The following is a 16,052-nucleotide window of genomic DNA, read 5'->3' on the forward strand; positions in this document are numbered from 1 at the left end:
AAGCCCAAGTTCAGAAGTGGGCTTAATTAGGTTTAACTCATTTCTGTATATATTCTTCCTAGGGTTGAGTTCCCATTTTCCCGTTGCCTGCTCTGTCATACAAGAACAGACACACAGAGCATACAGCCATACCACTGAAAATGGCGCCCAAGTCGGCGAGAGTTACCCGTAATCCGGAGCTTATTCCCGGAGTTCGAAAAATCTCCCGTTCAAAGATGTACCACAAGCGCGGCCTTTGGGCTATCAAGGCCAAAAACGGCGGAAAATTTCCCCATCACGACAAGGCTCCCGCCGCCACCCCGGTGGTAGAGAAGCCGCCCAAGTTTTATCCGGCTGATGACATCAAGAAGCCGCTCTCCAACAAGCGGAAGCCCAAGCCTACCAAGCTCAGGTTATATGATTTTCTTTCTTTTCCATCAGCCCAAGGCCAAGCCTAGCCTCTCTTTTGTGTTTGTTGATATATTTCTTTTTTTTGTTTTGTTTTGGGATTTTGTTTATAGGGCCAGCATTATCCCAGGAACAGTCTTAATACTATTGGCAGGGAGGTTTAAGGGGAAGAGAGTTGTTTTCTTGAAGCAGCTGTCATCTGGATTGCTTCTTGTCACTGGTGATATTTTTTTTTTGTTTTCAATTTCTGAAAGTTGCTATGTCATTCTTTGAATCTTTTGAAAGTTCAAAAGGCTGTGATTTACCTGTGATGATTGAATTAGCTGCAATTATATTGCAATTACAAATTAACAATTATTTGAATTTTTTTTGTTTGATGCCTTCAGTTAGTATTCAACATTAATTTGAAACTGAATTGAAGGATTACTCAGCACCTTTGGTGGGATATTAACATGTCCCATTCAATTAAATTATCTTGTTAGCAATGATGAGCTGTTGAACTTTTCTGTTGTTTCATTACTTCTTTAATGCCGGTATCTCCTCTCTACTCATTCATTTTTTTGTGAAAATATGCACAGAATTGTTCTATTACCCAAGTTATTGTTATTCATCAAAGAAAGAGTCCCTTTGGCAATGATGTGTTTGAGGCATCCTATTTCTTTGGTTGCCACTTTGTCTTGTGAACATCTAATTTCTTATCCCTTTATTGGCCATGAGGGGAAAGAAAACATCATAGGATAGTCAATATGACAGACTGTTATTAACATTTTTCTTGTTATACAAGTGTTGAGTTATTGGCAATGCTGCTAGTTGCTGGGCACCTCTTGGCATAGCTTAATTAAAATTGTTTTATAACTGTGTGCAGTTAAGGCATGTATTCAACGTGAGCATCCTGTTGTGCCATAGTTTTAGGTGGTCTACTTTGTACGTATCTTGAAAAGGGGAACTATTCTGTTGAAATGGGACTACATTGAAATTTTTCATGATCTTGTTTCAACTTTTGATCTGTATTTGAGTACTCTTCCAGCTAGTTTTTCGAATTTGCTTATTTAGTTCTTGTTTTACTGCTGCTACAGGTCCGTACAAGATCAATGGTGTTCCCCTAAGACGTGTCAACCAGGCCTATGTTATTGGAACATCAACAAAGGTTGACATTTCTGGTGTGAATGTGGAGAAGTTTGATGATAAGTACTTCGCCAAGCAGGTCGAGAAGAAAAAGAAGAAGGGGGAGAGTGAATTCTTCGAGGCAGAGAAACAGGTTAGTTTTGTATGAATAGCCATCTTATATTACTTTTAGATTGATTCTAATGGCTTGGTTAAATATGTAGGACAAAAATGCACTCCCGACAGAGAAGAAAGATGATCAGAAGGCTGTTGATGCACCTTTATTGAAGGCTATTGAGGCTGTTGCAGACCTGAAGGCCTATTTGGGTGCAAGGTTCACACTCAAGGATGGAATGAAACCTCATGAATTGATGTTTTAGATAAAAAAAAGGAGTTTTTGAATTGTTAGATTTGGCTTTGTTACTTAATTTGCCTTGTGCCTTAAACCTGACAAAGGAGGTTGTACGGGAATCAAATTCCATTTGGTATAAACACCTAAGTTTTGCTGGCAGATTGTGAATCTTTCATATGGTTTTGATGAGAGCATGAGATATTTTTTTCTGGGATGTTTTTCAACTTTTGTATGGTTTCTGAGTCAACATGCAAGACAGTTATGGAATTTTTGCATGCTCGAGTTTTTGACCACTATCTTTACTGTGCTTATTTGGTCCAGGTCAATTAACTGGTAGAAAAGCTTATAGTGTGTCTGCCTGTCTGATTATGAAGTTTTTATTCTAATCAAAAGGAGAGTTAAGAGGCAGCCTCTTACAGAGTATTTTGTTATATAACTACTTGATACATGAAAGTACGGCTTTTAATGACAAAACAATCTCAAGTTTTCGCAAGCAAGTTATTATAGAGCCAATTTCTCATCATCGTAAATGCTTCTTCTGCATCTTTATCTTCTTCTGGAGTCTGGGGCCTATGAGCAAAGCTATGACCCCGGCCCTGGAATACCACCATTTTAGATTGCTTATTCCTCTTTGTTATGTCTTCCAAAACACTAACGGGGCAAAGTCCATCGTCATCGCCTGTGATTAGTAGCAGAGGTACCTTTATGTGGCTAGCAACAGAAGAGTCAATCCTTGTACCATAGAAGGAGACTCCACATCCAAAATAGTCACCCTGATCTTGTGCTAGAATGTCTATGACCCGACCACCTCCATAGCAAAATCCAATGATCCCAACCTTCCTGGAGATGCCTACAGCTGCCAATTCATTTACCATCCAATTTGCAGATGCAAATATAGTTTTTGCTATGCGTTCTGGTTGATGCTTAGTGATCCACTGTTGAAGCAAAGAATTAGGTCTGTCTTTCGTCCAGGGATCCCCATTAAACAAGTCAGGGACAAGAACGCTGCATTGCCATCAATAGGAACCAGAGAATGCATAAATGCAATGATCAGTCTCCTCTGTAACTACCGTACGGGCAGTGCATTAACTTAGCTGTTTACTGTAAAGAAATATAGTCGTTACAGTTGAACATAAAACTTAAAACAGTATACGCCCCAGTATCAGTTGAGGAGAAAAAGGAAAGTAAGGTTCACCTTTTTATGCTAGATTGTAGAAACTTGGGAATAGTTTGGGTTCGATTTTAGTTACACCTGCATTGCTTATATGTTTAGGTTAAAGATACTAGCTTACTTGTATCCAGTGCAAGCAACGCGATAGGCAAAATCTCTGGTGGCCGAGTCTTCAAAACCAAAAATATCCGACAATAGCAATATCCCAGTTGCATTGTTGTTCTTAACTGCAGTGAACAGATAAGCCCGGATACCATCTGCATTGTCTCCAATGGTCAGTTCTGTCCCATTCACTAATTCACAGGCTTCATCATCGTGGACGCTTGTGCTCTCCTCTACCTTCACTTCTCTGCAACGTACTCTCAACTTGTTGCTTTTGCACACTGCAGAAGACCACTGCCTTTGCATATTCCATCTGTCCAAATTGCTTTTCTGCACCACAGCTGAATTTCCACTGTAAGCAGTTTCCGTAGCATGAAAATATTTGTGCTGCTTTGCAGCCATCTGAATTTGTCATCTACAACATTCTTGCTACATTTTATGTTTTATCCAATTTCAGGATTAACAAAGAAGTAAAATTAAGTTGCGAAGGTGGGTTTTCAATTTTGGACAAAAGAACGGAAATGAAACAAGTAAAAAGACTTACAGGGAATTGAAGCATAGGAGGAGGGGCGGGTGGGAGGTGTTTGTGTTTGTGCTGGGGCTTATAAATTGGTGGCGCTGAGAAAACAGGGGCTGAAGAACTCCAACCCATCTTCGGCGGAGCAACTGAAAACAGCACAAGGAGGGAGGAGGCGAACCAGAAGTAGAAGGTGCACCAAAATACCCGCATGAAATATATCTATGAGTTGGAAGGAGAGATTGAGGCTGAGGTTGAAGCTGAGGCTGAGGATTGATTGATGTGTAAGGTGACGAGGACTACTAATTTTGGTTGGCCCCGACCCAACAACAAGAACCCTTTTCTTAAAGATTTTATAGGGTGCTCCTTTAACTAAAAAATGGTTCTTTTTTCCATCACTTTTTCTTAGTAGATTGAATTTTGTATTGTAAAATTTATTATATGTTTATATTTCAATTAATATACACATTATATGTATAAAAATTATATTCATTATTTTATTTAAAAAAATATTATATATATATATATATATTGCGAGTGAATAAGATATATAAAATAGAGTATGATAGTCTAAAATTGAGGTATGATGGCCAATAATCAGAAAACGAAACAGATTGAAAAGACGCACTGGAAACAAGAAGATTACTTTACAATAAAGATGTAAAAGTGGTATTTGGAATTTGAAGTGACATGGAAGTAGAATTAATGAAAATGAAAATTGATGGGCCTATCTCTCATGTGTTGAAATGGATGAAAGTAGTATTGAATGGAAGGGATGAAATTTGTGTTGATTGCAGGGAATTGTATGTTAGGATTATGGAGAGATGCTCCACTCTCATGTGTGTGTCCCTTTATATGTACTTAGCCCAACCCCTACGGAAATTATTTTGTCATGAGTCATCACTTTGCATTTGCAGTGTTTTGAGTATTGGCACTTTGCTTTGACAATTGGGTTCCTGGATAATCTGATCAGTGTATTCATATGCTTGCTGTTCCCCTTTCTCCACATGGAGGTTCTTAATATTGACCGTAGAATACCTCACTACTTTTGGAAAAATAAGAATCCTATTAAAATCAATCAATCTCATACCACTGCACCAACTCTTTTTATAAAGAGATATTACATGAAATTCTTTCAAGTTCTTCACAATATGTATGTTTTGTCCCTTCTTTAGTATGGAAACTATATGACATATCCTTTTAAATAACTATATGCTATAATCACTCAGACCAGAATATTAGTATGGGCTCCAAAAAGCAATATCATCTCATACTAATCTACTGCTAATACACAAGTAACCTTATAAGGAGAGGCTGGCTCAGTTCAGAGCTCTGTGTGGATGAGATGTTCCGTGCTACTTTGAGCAATTTCTTCTTCTTTTTTCTGTATGATAATTATATCCTTGTCAGAAGATGATAGACACTCTGCTGAAGGTTGAACATAACCATAACCGATGCCCACAGCAGAGTTGCAGAACGTCTCCACAGTGCCATCACTCCTCTGTAAGTTGATATTGTTGAGAATTATGTGGGTACAGGGCACAGTGTCACTGCATGCAAATTTCATGGCCTTTTCGCTTTTTGAAGTCCCAGTTATGTTCCGGTACATGATCTGGCTTATTTCCACAGCTGAAGTCTAAGATATTCCAGTAAAAGAACAAGCTTCACATTATTGATTGGTGTAAACAACAATGTATCTCAAAGCAAACATAGTTGTACGCATGGATTAAAGCATTATTTAAGAGGTGAAGAAATGGTTTGGTGGTATATTATGTATACCTGATTTTGACAAGTTTTTGGGGAATCACAATAGAATTGGTCTATGATAATTGGGTTGGAGACATCATCCATCCTTACGTCTTGATAGCGTACTGCCCTCACATAGCCAGATCCTCCCTGCAAAGCCAGTGATGATGCATGGGTAAGTCCAACCAATGTTATTTTCCTTTTCCATGTTGCATCCCCGCTAAACTTACTAGAGATTCATGTGGAATTTCATGTTTACCTGCCAAGTCTTGATTCTGAGGCCATTGGTAGTACCTCTAAGGAATGCTTTATCCAGTACAACCTTCTCAACTATGCCGGTGGAGTTGTCCTTTCCAAGGCTACCTATGCTGTTGCATTAAAACCATGAAATGAGCAATGCAAGAAACCAAGTGCGCAAACTGTTTCTGCTTTCTTTTTTACAACAAAAATTTTCAACTTCAGTAATCACCCCCCCCCCCCCCCCCCATTGCTGCAGTATGGTTTTGCTTAAATGCTGAATTTCAGGTCCAGGACATGATTATCTCATTATAGAAAAATGTACGTGAACGATTCATATATTATACCTGATTCCATGGCCTGGTCCACAGTAGATGTTCTTCATCTTGATACTAGAGCTACCATTAACAATTGAGATGCAGTCATCACCTAAAATCCAGAAACGAAATCATCATGTTTAAGCGTTATATCAAACTCTAGGGAAAACCTCTTCAACCTGGGAACTCAGAACAAAATTGCAATGAGTTTGGAGTTTTGATAACTCAATTTCCTTGTGTCAGAATCCTCGTCCAGGAAAATTTCAAATATGAAAAAGAGGGTACTGGTTGGAAAAACCTGTTCCAATTTTGCAGTTCTGAAGAACAACATTTGTCGAATCAGTGATATGGATCCCATCAGTATTGGGACTGTCCTCTGGTGCTGAGACTTTAACATCCATCACACGAACTGAATTGGACCGGGCAATGACAAAGTTCATCTGTTGGCTGTTTTGAAATGTGAGGCCTTTCACTCTTACAGCTGAGCTCGAATCTATGGTTACCGCCTGCTTATATCACATATTTTCTAATTATAAATATATATAATTACATGATGATAAATGTAGACTAGCAGAGAGAAGAATTAAGCTCACCGATGGGGCTCCTTTGCACGGCTGAGGGAGAAGGCACAAGGCAAAAGTAGTAGTGGTTAGCAACCAAAGGGTAATTTCTTGTTGAAACTATGAAACAATGATGTTATGCAAAGTAAAGTTTACATTGGATTTGTTCTTCTTGCAAGATGCTGCCCACCATTTCTGGCCTGAGCCATCGATAACACCATTCCCTTGGAAAAGGGCCTTTGTTAAATTGTAAAAACTAAGCCAACTCCGCATGCTCTTGGGATCCCAATCTTTTGGCTCATCAGGCGCTACAATAGTCCCTTCAATCTGCATAGACATAACATTAATTTATGATTTGATGAATGGATTTGGATATATAAATAAAGAGTTGATGTGTTGTATTCAATCTTTATGGCAGCGAGAGAAGACGTGAAGAATTAGCATTACCTGGATTACCAACTTGTCTGCACAAGGGCCTTTAAATCTTGTCGCATTGACTAAATAACGACGCCCTTGGGGAACCAAGAGAACTGATTTTGGGATGGAACAAGCTTGTTTCCATGCATTGACAAAGGCCTGAAATTGTATAAGATTTTGAAAGCAGCTAGCAATGGATACGTTAGATTTATGAAAGAAGTAGGAGAATTTGTATGACCTGAGTATCATCAGACACCCCATCTCCAACAGCACCAAATGCATCCACATTTACAAGAACCTTGTTCCCACGCGCACTTTCCCAAGATGGCCAGTCTAAGAGCTCAAATTCATCACCTTCTTGTACTTGTAAGTCCTCAAGAATGTCAGCAAAACCTTTGCCTGCACTTCTAAGGGGAACCAGAAGCAAAACAAGAAATATTAGTAAGTTGTTCATGATTTTGGATAAATGTTGAGATTGGGATACGTATTAATATATAAGTATGGATAAATGGAAGGGATTATGTGGCTTGGCTTGAAAGGACATGAAGCTCTTACACTTTCTTCCTATGCCCACACTTGAAGGGTAAGACTATATATTTCTCAAGGACTTTGCTTTACTCCTCAAACTAGTCACCCACTACACTAAAAACCATACATTCAAACCACAATTCCATTATTAATTACCACCAAAAACAAAATACTACATGCTTAAGACTTTTATATTTCTACTCCTCATCTAATCATAATATATAATGGTTGGACTAATTTCTTTAGTTGATAATTAAACGATGAGTTAAAATATGAAGAGAATAAAAGTCCTCAGGATTAAAATATAATTTTATAAAATTAAATTATATAATTTAAAAAGAAGGGGGTCAAATTATAAATTATCAAAAGTTATTAAAAGGAATATATATATATATATATGTATATCATACAATTCAAGTCACACACACATTTTCACACACTGAGGGTGGATTAACAGGTCCGGAAGTGTAATTTATATAATTATATTATTTGATGAGTCCATTTATTAAATATATCCAACTTAGAGGTTAATCAAAATATTTTATGAGTTTGGCTATTTAAATTAGTATCTAATTAAATATCATATTTGATATAAGAATATTATAGTTGGTTAATTAAATGACTAGATTTGCTAGATTTATTCATTATTATAATTAGTTTACTCAATTTCATCGGATTTATTGACCAAATGTGTAATTATGCGTACTGGTGTTTAATTAAATTTTATAATAGCGAGAAATTGATGAAAAAATTTATAAAAATATTCAGAAATCATATTTAAAGTATTAGAAAATATTATTTGAGAAATATTATATTTATTAAAAGAAAATGTGAGATTCTCGTAATAATTCAATTTTGAGATATTATTAAGAACGATAGTTATAAAGATATAAGGGGTTTGGTTAAATGAATTTTTATAAATTGGTTGAAAAATTAAATATATACATAGGAAGTTTAAAAAGTTTTAGTTAGTTAGAAAATAACAGAATGAAGATTTATATTTCGATAGAAATGAGATATTAAAAGATTGTTGGTAATTGTATGAATTATATTTAATATTTTATTTAGAAATTAAGATATTCTCAATATATTAATTATTTACATTATAACTCATTATAGGATTTAGGGATAAAGTAAAGGACTTAACAATTGTCTATATGCTAATTAAAGTGTTGTAAGATCGGTATAAGTAAATAATTAGTATTATCTATTTATGTTTTCTTTTTTTGTGGTATTACTTTCATATAAGTTTGTGATGCGTGCTGAAACTGATTTATCTGGATTTGAGTGGTGGATAATATAATTTGAATGATTGCACTGTAAACGTGAAACGGAAAAATGTATTGAAATATTCTATTGTTGAGTGATGTGTTGTTGGTGCCTGGAAATGAACATAGGTCGATATGTGGTTTTATGTTACTAGTTGCTTACGAAAACGGTGATATGTGGAAATAAAGGAGTGATGAAAATTAAATATAACCGTGATGTCAACACCCCTTGATGTTGTTGAATAGCCTATGTGGTAAAATGAAAAAATTTATGATGTGATATGAAAAGGCTATGATGTGAATTGAAAGAGTTATGACGCGAAATGTAATTGATGAGCCTGTGTGGTGTGTCAAGAGAATTCACTTATGTAATGAATGTTGAGGTTGAGTTGATGGAGAAAAATATTATATCACCTTCTTGTAAGCAGACTAGGAAAGATGAGTTTAATTGGTTGTTTTGTATGAGTTGACCGTGTATCAGATAAAATTTACTTGTGTTGAAACTAAATTGATTATATTTTACGTACATTGCTCATTCTGTTTTACTTGGACTACATTTAATGTACATATATAGGTAGTGTCGGTTATTTGCTTACTGAGTTGTAGGCTTATTCCCCTACTAACCTTTTTCAGTCTTCCCACCAAGGACTAGATCCAGATCTTGCATTTCAGTTAAGTCCGGTTAGCATGCAATTTTCTCCTTATTCGATACTAAAAATGAAAATCACATTTCAGGACTTATAAAGAAAGAAAGAGCAGTTGATTGAAGAAGCCCAATTGAGATGGAAACCTATTCCTCCCAAGAAAAAATGAGCAGCTGATTGAAGAAGCCCCCAAGAAAGATTGAGCAGCTGATTGAAGAAAGCCCAATTGAGATGGAAACCTACTCCTCCCAAGAAAGAAGATTGAAAAAGCCCATTGAGATGGAAACCTACTCCTCCCAAGAAAGAATGAACAGCTGATTGAAAAAGTACAATTGAGATGGAAACCTACTCCTCCCAAAAAAGAAGATTGAAGAAGCCCATTGAGATGGAAACCTACTCCTCCCAAGAAAGAAGAGCAGCTAATTGAAGAAGCCCAATTGAGATGGAAACCTACTCCTCCCAAGAAAGAAGATTGAAGAAGCCCATTGAGATGGAAATCTACTCCTCCCAAAAAGGAATGAGCAGCTGATTGAAGAGCCCAATTGAAATGAAAACTTACTCCTTCCAAGAAAGAATGAGCAGCTGATTGAGATGGAAACCTACTTCTCCTAACAAAGAATGAGCAACTGATTGAAGAAGCCTAATTTACTCCTCAGTTTATTAAAGTATGTCTATTTGTAGACGGCAGTGTGAATGTAAGACTTTGAACTTAGTTTTGACCTTTGAACAATCTTTATAATTTGGACAAGTGAGGTGAAAGTGCTTAGTATTTTGATTTGCTTAAAAAAAAATGATTTCAGAATCTGAAGCATACTCTTTGAAGTTTGATCATCATCCTCATACAAATTACAAAGTGAGGGATTGGATTCAAACATTTGAACTTAACTCGCAGTTGCAGCTGTAATTTTTGACTTTTCAAAACTGATAAATCAACTCAGAAATTTTCTTTATTTTAATCATTAACAGTTACATATTATTAGGATTTGAAACGGATATGTATAATTTTGAATTTGAAATAGGACAAAGTATTCTAATTTCAGAGGTAATAGAATTTAAGATGAGGATGATGCTATTTATTGTCTGTGGCTGGCTCAAAGTTGAGAGTTGAGATTCATGGTCCCGGCCTTTTACTACATGATTGTTGTCAATTAATAATTAAATTTGTGTTTGTTTATAGGTAGGAGGGGTACACTACAGGCTGAGGCTACTACTGTTCAGAGTCATTTGAGACCATGAAGAAATAAATTACTCTTTTTTTTTGCTTTTGACTAACGGCCCAGCCCCCCATAATTCAATTATTTTCAACGCTTTAATGCAGCAGATTTCCAATTTATGTGCGGGATTTCGTACCAAGTCCTCATCACCATATAACCCACACACAACATAGTCTGAAAATACAGAAACAAGAAAGAGACGGGTGAGAAAGAAAAGAAGAGATTCGAGTCCGTCAATTTGAGAAAAACAGACATTATTAACTGGGAACGACTCACTCACTGCTCTGCAACCAGACACAAAGAAACGTTGAACAAAGTTGCATTAAATTGCTTGCTTACATTTGTTGTTGAGTTGAGCTGGTTTCCCGTGGTTTGGTTTCTTCCCACACAGTTTCCCTTACATTTTCATTTTTTTCGGTCTAATAAATTACAATATTAAAACCACCACCTTCACCACCTATTTCTCTCTCTCTCTCTCGAATCCCATTTCTTTATCTCTCCCCATCCAATTGATTTGGGTACTCGACAAGAGAATACAAATCTTGGATTTCTTTAATTGCCAAGAATGGGGAATAAATTCATCTGCATGACTAACAAGGACAGCAGGAATGGCGGGATTGGATCAAAGAGTAAAAGGGCCTCCAGAAGGAGTTCATTGGACGAAGAATTGCTGCATAGGCAAGCACTTGCTATGGCAATTCAGCAACATCAGCTTTCTCAAAGATTTGATAATGGCTCTATGTCCAGGCGCATCGGATCCACTAGCTCTCGCCGCCGTCCCACTAATTTATCCGACCCTTTCCCTAATACTAACAACAAACAGGTGATGGCTTTTTTCTTATTCTTTAATCTTTTTGAGCCAACTTGTTTCTGAGCCTTTAAAGGTATTTGCTTGGAAAAGGGTCAATTTTTAAAAAGAATTTTCGTGGTTTTGTCTGTTTATGGAGTAATGATTGGGGTCTACTCATGATGTTTGTAGAAAGTGGGAGTGGAAAAGGTGCTTCTGTTTATGGGAAGTTTTTTCTTTCTTCTTTTTAGGAATTTGGCAGTCCTGTTGTAAGTTGTCTAGTATCATTGTAAAATGGTGCTTGATGCAGATGATCGTTTGATTTTTATATAGGTTTCTTGTAGGAGTAAAGATGTAGCAGAAGACTTTCTTTGGATGTATGTTGACAAATATTCTCTTATTCTGTTGGCCGGCCTTGAAAATTAGATGAAGCAGATTTTTCCCCACAAAAGTTGATCCAGGAGCAAGTTGCCTTCTCTTGGATGTATTTCTTAGAAAATTATATACAAATGATCTTGTTAACAAAAACTGCATTGTTCCGTTGCTTTTGACCAGTTGTGTGTTGATCCCATAACAGTTTCACTTTCACTCACTATAAAAAGTATATGCTTTATAGTTATCCCCAGAATCTTTGGAGAATATCAAGACAAAGAAAGTTGTTTTGGTACATGGTGAAGGATTCGGAGCTTGGTGTTGGTATAAAAACATTGCTCTACTTGAGGAATCTGGACTAGTTCCAGTTGCCGTGGATCTAACAGGGTCCGGTATCGATCTAACGGATATAAACAATGTAGCCACTCTGACAGAGTACTCAAAGCCATTGATTGATTTTCTAGAGAAATTAGCAGAGGATGAAAAGGTAGAAATAGTTGAGAATCATATAGCAATTATAGTTAGTAGTTGTGTCATTTGTTTACCTGAACAAGTGGTGTCTGTATGTTTGCAGGTAATATTGGTGGGTCATAGCAGTGGTGGTGCTTGCATTTCTTATGCTTTAGAGCATTTTGCTGAGAAGATATCCAAAGCAGTGTACGTGTGTGCTACAATGATATCTGATGGGCAGAGAGCTTTTGATGTGTTTGCTGAAGAGGTGGTGATGAAATGAAACTTAAAAGAATTGCAGCAGTAGACTTTGTTTACAATGATACGCATTCATTTTAAATAAGGAGGATGGTGGTGGTCAGTGTGAGAATGGATTTCAATTTGTTTCATGGCTTGATGTAATTTTTTGGTTGCAGCTTGGTTGCGCACAACTTTTTTCATCCGACTCCAAGTCTCTAATTTATGGCAATGGCAAAGACAAGCCCCCAACGGGATATGTGTTTGAGAAGCAGCAGATGCATGGGTTATATTTTAATCAAACACCTGCAAAGGTAGGCAGGCGTAAAAAGCAGGGTTTGGGTTTGGGTTCGGGTTCGGGTTCTGCTGCTGCATATTTAGGTCTCATAGAGATGTTGTTTCATTTTCAGGATGTTGCTCTAGCAATGGTTTCCATGAGAGGCATCCCTCTTGGTCCTATGATGGAGAAATTGTCATTATCAGCAGAGAAATACGGGAATGGGCGTCGGTTCTACATCCAAACGCTGGATGATCATGCGCTTTCACCAGATGTGCAAGAAAAGCTTGTGAGGGAAAATCCACCTCAAGGAGTGTTCAAGATCAAAGGCAGTGACCATTGCCCTTTCTTCTCAAAGCCTCACTCATTGCATAAAATTTTGATTGAAATTGCACAAATTCCATAGTGCGTCAACTACTTTGATTCTTGGCATACCTTGTGTAATTATAGTATAAGCTGACTTGTTTTATACATACACAAAGGCATCATTATTTGTTTTGGTTTTAGTTTTATACATACATGCAAATGCTTGCTCTCTAATAATTTGTATACCTTGTGCAATATTTAAACTTTTATTTCCATTAGATAAATCAAAAATCAACATAGGCGTAGCTAATGTGGGTACATACTTGGAAATAAGAGAGATGGCGTTCAAAACTCATATACCATTTTCTGAATGAGAGGAAAATGGGGAGAGAAACAAGTGAATTTCTTTCAACTTGTCAGGCATGGCATCATTGATCATTGATCATTGATCATTGAAAGAAAAATAAATTTTTAAATATATATATTCTTTTATTCTTCACAAAAAAACCCATCACTCTTGTTCCTTCCTCCATATAATTCAAATATGTATGAGGGGCAGGCCAAAATAATAAATTACATCAAAATTCAAAGGGAAGAAAACAATATCCAAATAATTATCACCTAGAATACAAAACTAGACTAGAGTAAGGACTAACGAGATTTGCTTGCAAACACTTCCATCCATCTTCTCCTCTTCCCTTCCATCCATTCTCTTGGACAGGTCAGTCAAGGTCATCTTCAATATTGCCTTTTCTTCTTTGAATTTCCTCTTTTCATTCCATAATTATCCACTCATTTATATGCTAATCATCCTCCTTCACACGCTCCACAAATCGCTTTGCTTGCTATTATACAAATGACAGTTCAATAATTGCGTGAATAAGTGATGCTCTCGGTCTCGGATCCGCTCTTCGGGATCAATTCATGTGTTTTTTCAAGTTCAACATGTAATTTTCTGTTTTTTTTTCAAGTTCAAGATTAAGTTTCTGTTTTTACTAAGGCTAGATTCTGTATATAGTAGGCGGGCGATATAACGCTTTGGATGCCCATATGCTTTTTATGTGCAAAAGACTCCTGTTTGTGCGTCATAATTTTGTTTTGAATTCATGTTTTCTTACGCGGATCAAAATTTTGATTTCTGTTTTGCAGTATCTGGGTGCCCATGTACTTGGAAATCTTCAATTCAATGTTTATCTTTATCATTTTTGTTGCAGATAAAGTTAATTTCATCAAATGGGGGGAAGTGCAGTTGATGATGATTGGGAGTTTCCTTCACCTTCCAGTGAGGTTAGAACTATAGTTTTGGTTGGACGAACAGGTAATGGGAAGAGTGCAACAGGCAATAGTATCCTTCGAAGAAGGGCATTCAAGTCAATGTCTAGCTCTGCTGGTGTTACTAGTACTTGTGAGCTGCAGAGGACTATACTGGAAGAAGGGCAGATTCTTAATGTGATTGACACTCCAGGTACAATATGCCGCTTATTTAGATTTCTATGTGACCGTGTTTTCTTATTTAGTACAATTAAGTCCCAACTCAAACAAATTGCATTTCCAGGGCTGTTTGATTTTTCTGCTGAACCTGAATTTATTGGAAAGGAGATTGTTAAATGCATCAATATGGCCAAGGATGGTATCCATGCTGTTCTTGTAGTCCTGTCCGTCAGATCTCGCTTTTCAAGAGAAGAAGAAGCTGCTGTACAAAGCTTGCATAAATTCTTTGGTAGCAAAATTAGTGACTATATGATTGTCGTTTTCACTGGTGGTGATGACCTTGAAGAAAATGATGAGACTCTGGATGATTACTTGGGTCGTGATTGCCCTGAGCCTTTGAAGGTAAAGCATGTTGATCACAACTGCTTCTATTTTCAGTGCTAAAGACTCTTGATCATGTTAGAATTTCTAATGCATGGCCTCCCTCAGTTACTCCCTCCTGTTAATGTGGATTTCTAAAATAAGTGGCAGTGCTTTTCCCCTTTCCCTTCTCTTCTTTTTATTTTGCAGCAGTGTGTCTTTTTTTTCTCGAGGAGTGTTCTCTTATAAAGAATTCTGATCTTGACATAGGAAACTCTCGAAATGTGTGGGAATAGGTATGTTCTCTTTAATAACAAGACAAAAGAGGAAGCCAAGAAATCTGAACAACTTAAGCAGCTTCTTTCGCTTGTAAATTCAGTTGTAGATAAAAATGGTGGGAAACCATATACAGATGAGCTGTTCGTTGAACTGAAGGTGAGTGTTTTCATTTATCATCACTTTGTTGCTGTCTTGCATAAAATGTTTGTGATGATACTAAAGTTTATTATGCCTATTTTAATCTTCAACAGAAGGGAGCAAACAAATTGCGTGATCAAACAGCTGAAGTTAATTCCTTGGAGGGCTACTCCAAACAGGAGATATCTGAGCTGAAGGAGCAGTTCCATAAGTCATACGGAGAGCAGCTCAAGAGAATAACGGAGATGGTAGTTTTTTTTCATTCTCCATACTATATGTTTCTGCCCACCTGCATTCACACTTACTGTTACTCTCTTTACATGAGAGGAACCTCCATATGATGAAATCCATTATGTGAAATTTGTTGGATATAGTTGTGTCACAGTTTTCCTCTATGAAATATAGGTTGAGTCAAAGCTAAAAGAGACCACTCATAGACTTGAAATGCAACTAGCAGAGGAGCAGACTGCTCGACTCAAGGCAGAAGCAATGGCACAGGCTGCTCAGATGAAATCAAATGATGAAATACGTAAGCTGAGAGAGCATTTAGAGAGAGCTCAAAGGGAGACGGAGGAGCTGCGGAAACGAGCTGAAAGTGGCAGATGTGCTATTTTGTAAATAAACACATACTGACTTGTATAATGTTGTTTGAGATCTACTTGCAAACTTAAACGATGTTTATACTTTTTCACTTGTCCTGTTGGGGTGGAAAGGTGCTAGAAATAGTAGTGTGTGGTTGAGTTTCTGTTTGTATATGAGTGTATTGTGCTTGTGCATCTCTGGGTACAAGAAAGGAATAAGGTTTGAGCATCAAAGTCCATAAATAGAAGCATTCAAATAAAAATCCTGTC

At 36.9% G+C, this 16,052-nt stretch overlaps 5 protein-coding genes across 9 annotated transcripts; 3 read left to right on the forward strand and 2 right to left on the reverse strand.

Annotated features, from left to right (window-relative positions):
* The first annotated feature begins 69 nt into the window (after positions 1 to 69).
* On the forward strand, positions 70 to 2,002 carry LOC105159558 (large ribosomal subunit protein eL6). Its single transcript, XM_011076663.3, has 4 exons — positions 70 to 391; positions 501 to 607; positions 1,464 to 1,645; positions 1,716 to 2,002. The coding sequence occupies exons 1-4, from the start codon at positions 141 to 143 to the stop codon at positions 1,869 to 1,871; spliced, it is 696 nt and encodes a 231-aa protein (XP_011074965.1). The 5' UTR covers positions 70 to 140; the 3' UTR covers positions 1,872 to 2,002.
* Positions 2,003 to 2,198: 196 nt separating this feature from the next.
* Positions 2,199 to 3,952, reverse strand: LOC105159559 (alpha/beta-Hydrolases superfamily protein). Of its 2 annotated transcripts, none has more exons than XM_011076664.3 (3): positions 3,661 to 3,952; positions 3,136 to 3,446; positions 2,199 to 2,848 (listed from the first exon to the last, which is right to left on the reverse strand). In XM_011076664.3, the coding sequence occupies exons 1-3, from the start codon at positions 3,844 to 3,846 to the stop codon at positions 2,323 to 2,325; spliced, it is 1,023 nt and encodes a 340-aa protein (XP_011074966.1). In that variant the 5' UTR covers positions 3,847 to 3,952; the 3' UTR covers positions 2,199 to 2,322. The 2 variants fall into 2 exon arrangements, with proteins under 2 accessions (XP_011074966.1, XP_020548284.1); XM_020692625.2 differs by having other exon boundaries at positions 3,136 to 3,457; positions 3,661 to 3,951.
* A 742-nt stretch (positions 3,953 to 4,694) lies between these two features.
* On the reverse strand, positions 4,695 to 7,385 carry LOC105159617 (putative polygalacturonase At1g80170). The gene is made up of 9 exons (XM_011076731.3): positions 7,149 to 7,385; positions 6,941 to 7,069; positions 6,650 to 6,820; positions 6,527 to 6,547; positions 6,232 to 6,439; positions 5,964 to 6,045; positions 5,639 to 5,747; positions 5,413 to 5,529; positions 4,695 to 5,269 (listed from the first exon to the last, which is right to left on the reverse strand). The coding sequence occupies exons 1-9, from the start codon at positions 7,362 to 7,364 to the stop codon at positions 4,958 to 4,960; spliced, it is 1,365 nt and encodes a 454-aa protein (XP_011075033.1). The 5' UTR covers positions 7,365 to 7,385; the 3' UTR covers positions 4,695 to 4,957.
* A 3,282-nt stretch (positions 7,386 to 10,667) lies between these two features.
* Positions 10,668 to 13,248, forward strand: LOC105159560 (putative methylesterase 12, chloroplastic). The gene is made up of 5 exons (XM_088879073.1): positions 10,668 to 11,387; positions 11,968 to 12,210; positions 12,298 to 12,441; positions 12,590 to 12,724; positions 12,821 to 13,248. The coding sequence occupies exons 1-5, from the start codon at positions 11,130 to 11,132 to the stop codon at positions 13,091 to 13,093; spliced, it is 1,053 nt and encodes a 350-aa protein (XP_088735199.1). The 5' UTR covers positions 10,668 to 11,129; the 3' UTR covers positions 13,094 to 13,248.
* Positions 13,249 to 13,555: 307 nt separating this feature from the next.
* LOC105159561 (immune-associated nucleotide-binding protein 9) lies at positions 13,556 to 15,954 on the forward strand. 4 transcript variants are annotated; one of them, XM_088879074.1, is made up of 6 exons: positions 13,556 to 13,714; positions 14,208 to 14,458; positions 14,549 to 14,826; positions 15,055 to 15,219; positions 15,315 to 15,449; positions 15,607 to 15,954. In XM_088879074.1, the coding sequence occupies exons 2-6, from the start codon at positions 14,227 to 14,229 to the stop codon at positions 15,817 to 15,819; spliced, it is 1,023 nt and encodes a 340-aa protein (XP_088735200.1). In that variant the 5' UTR covers positions 13,556 to 13,714; positions 14,208 to 14,226; the 3' UTR covers positions 15,820 to 15,954. The 4 variants fall into 4 exon arrangements, with proteins under 4 accessions (XP_088735200.1, XP_088735203.1, XP_088735204.1 ...); XM_088879077.1 differs by having other exon boundaries at positions 13,571 to 13,724; XM_088879078.1 differs by having other exon boundaries at positions 13,573 to 13,714; positions 14,143 to 14,458.
* Positions 15,955 to 16,052: the final 98 nt, after the last annotated feature.

This window comes from Sesamum indicum, linkage group LG3 (genome assembly GCF_026168435.1).
Source record: "Sesamum indicum cultivar Baizhima isolate 11 linkage group LG3, ASM2616843v1, whole genome shotgun sequence".
In the NCBI taxonomy this organism is placed as follows: domain Eukaryota; kingdom Viridiplantae; phylum Streptophyta; class Magnoliopsida; order Lamiales; family Pedaliaceae; genus Sesamum; species Sesamum indicum.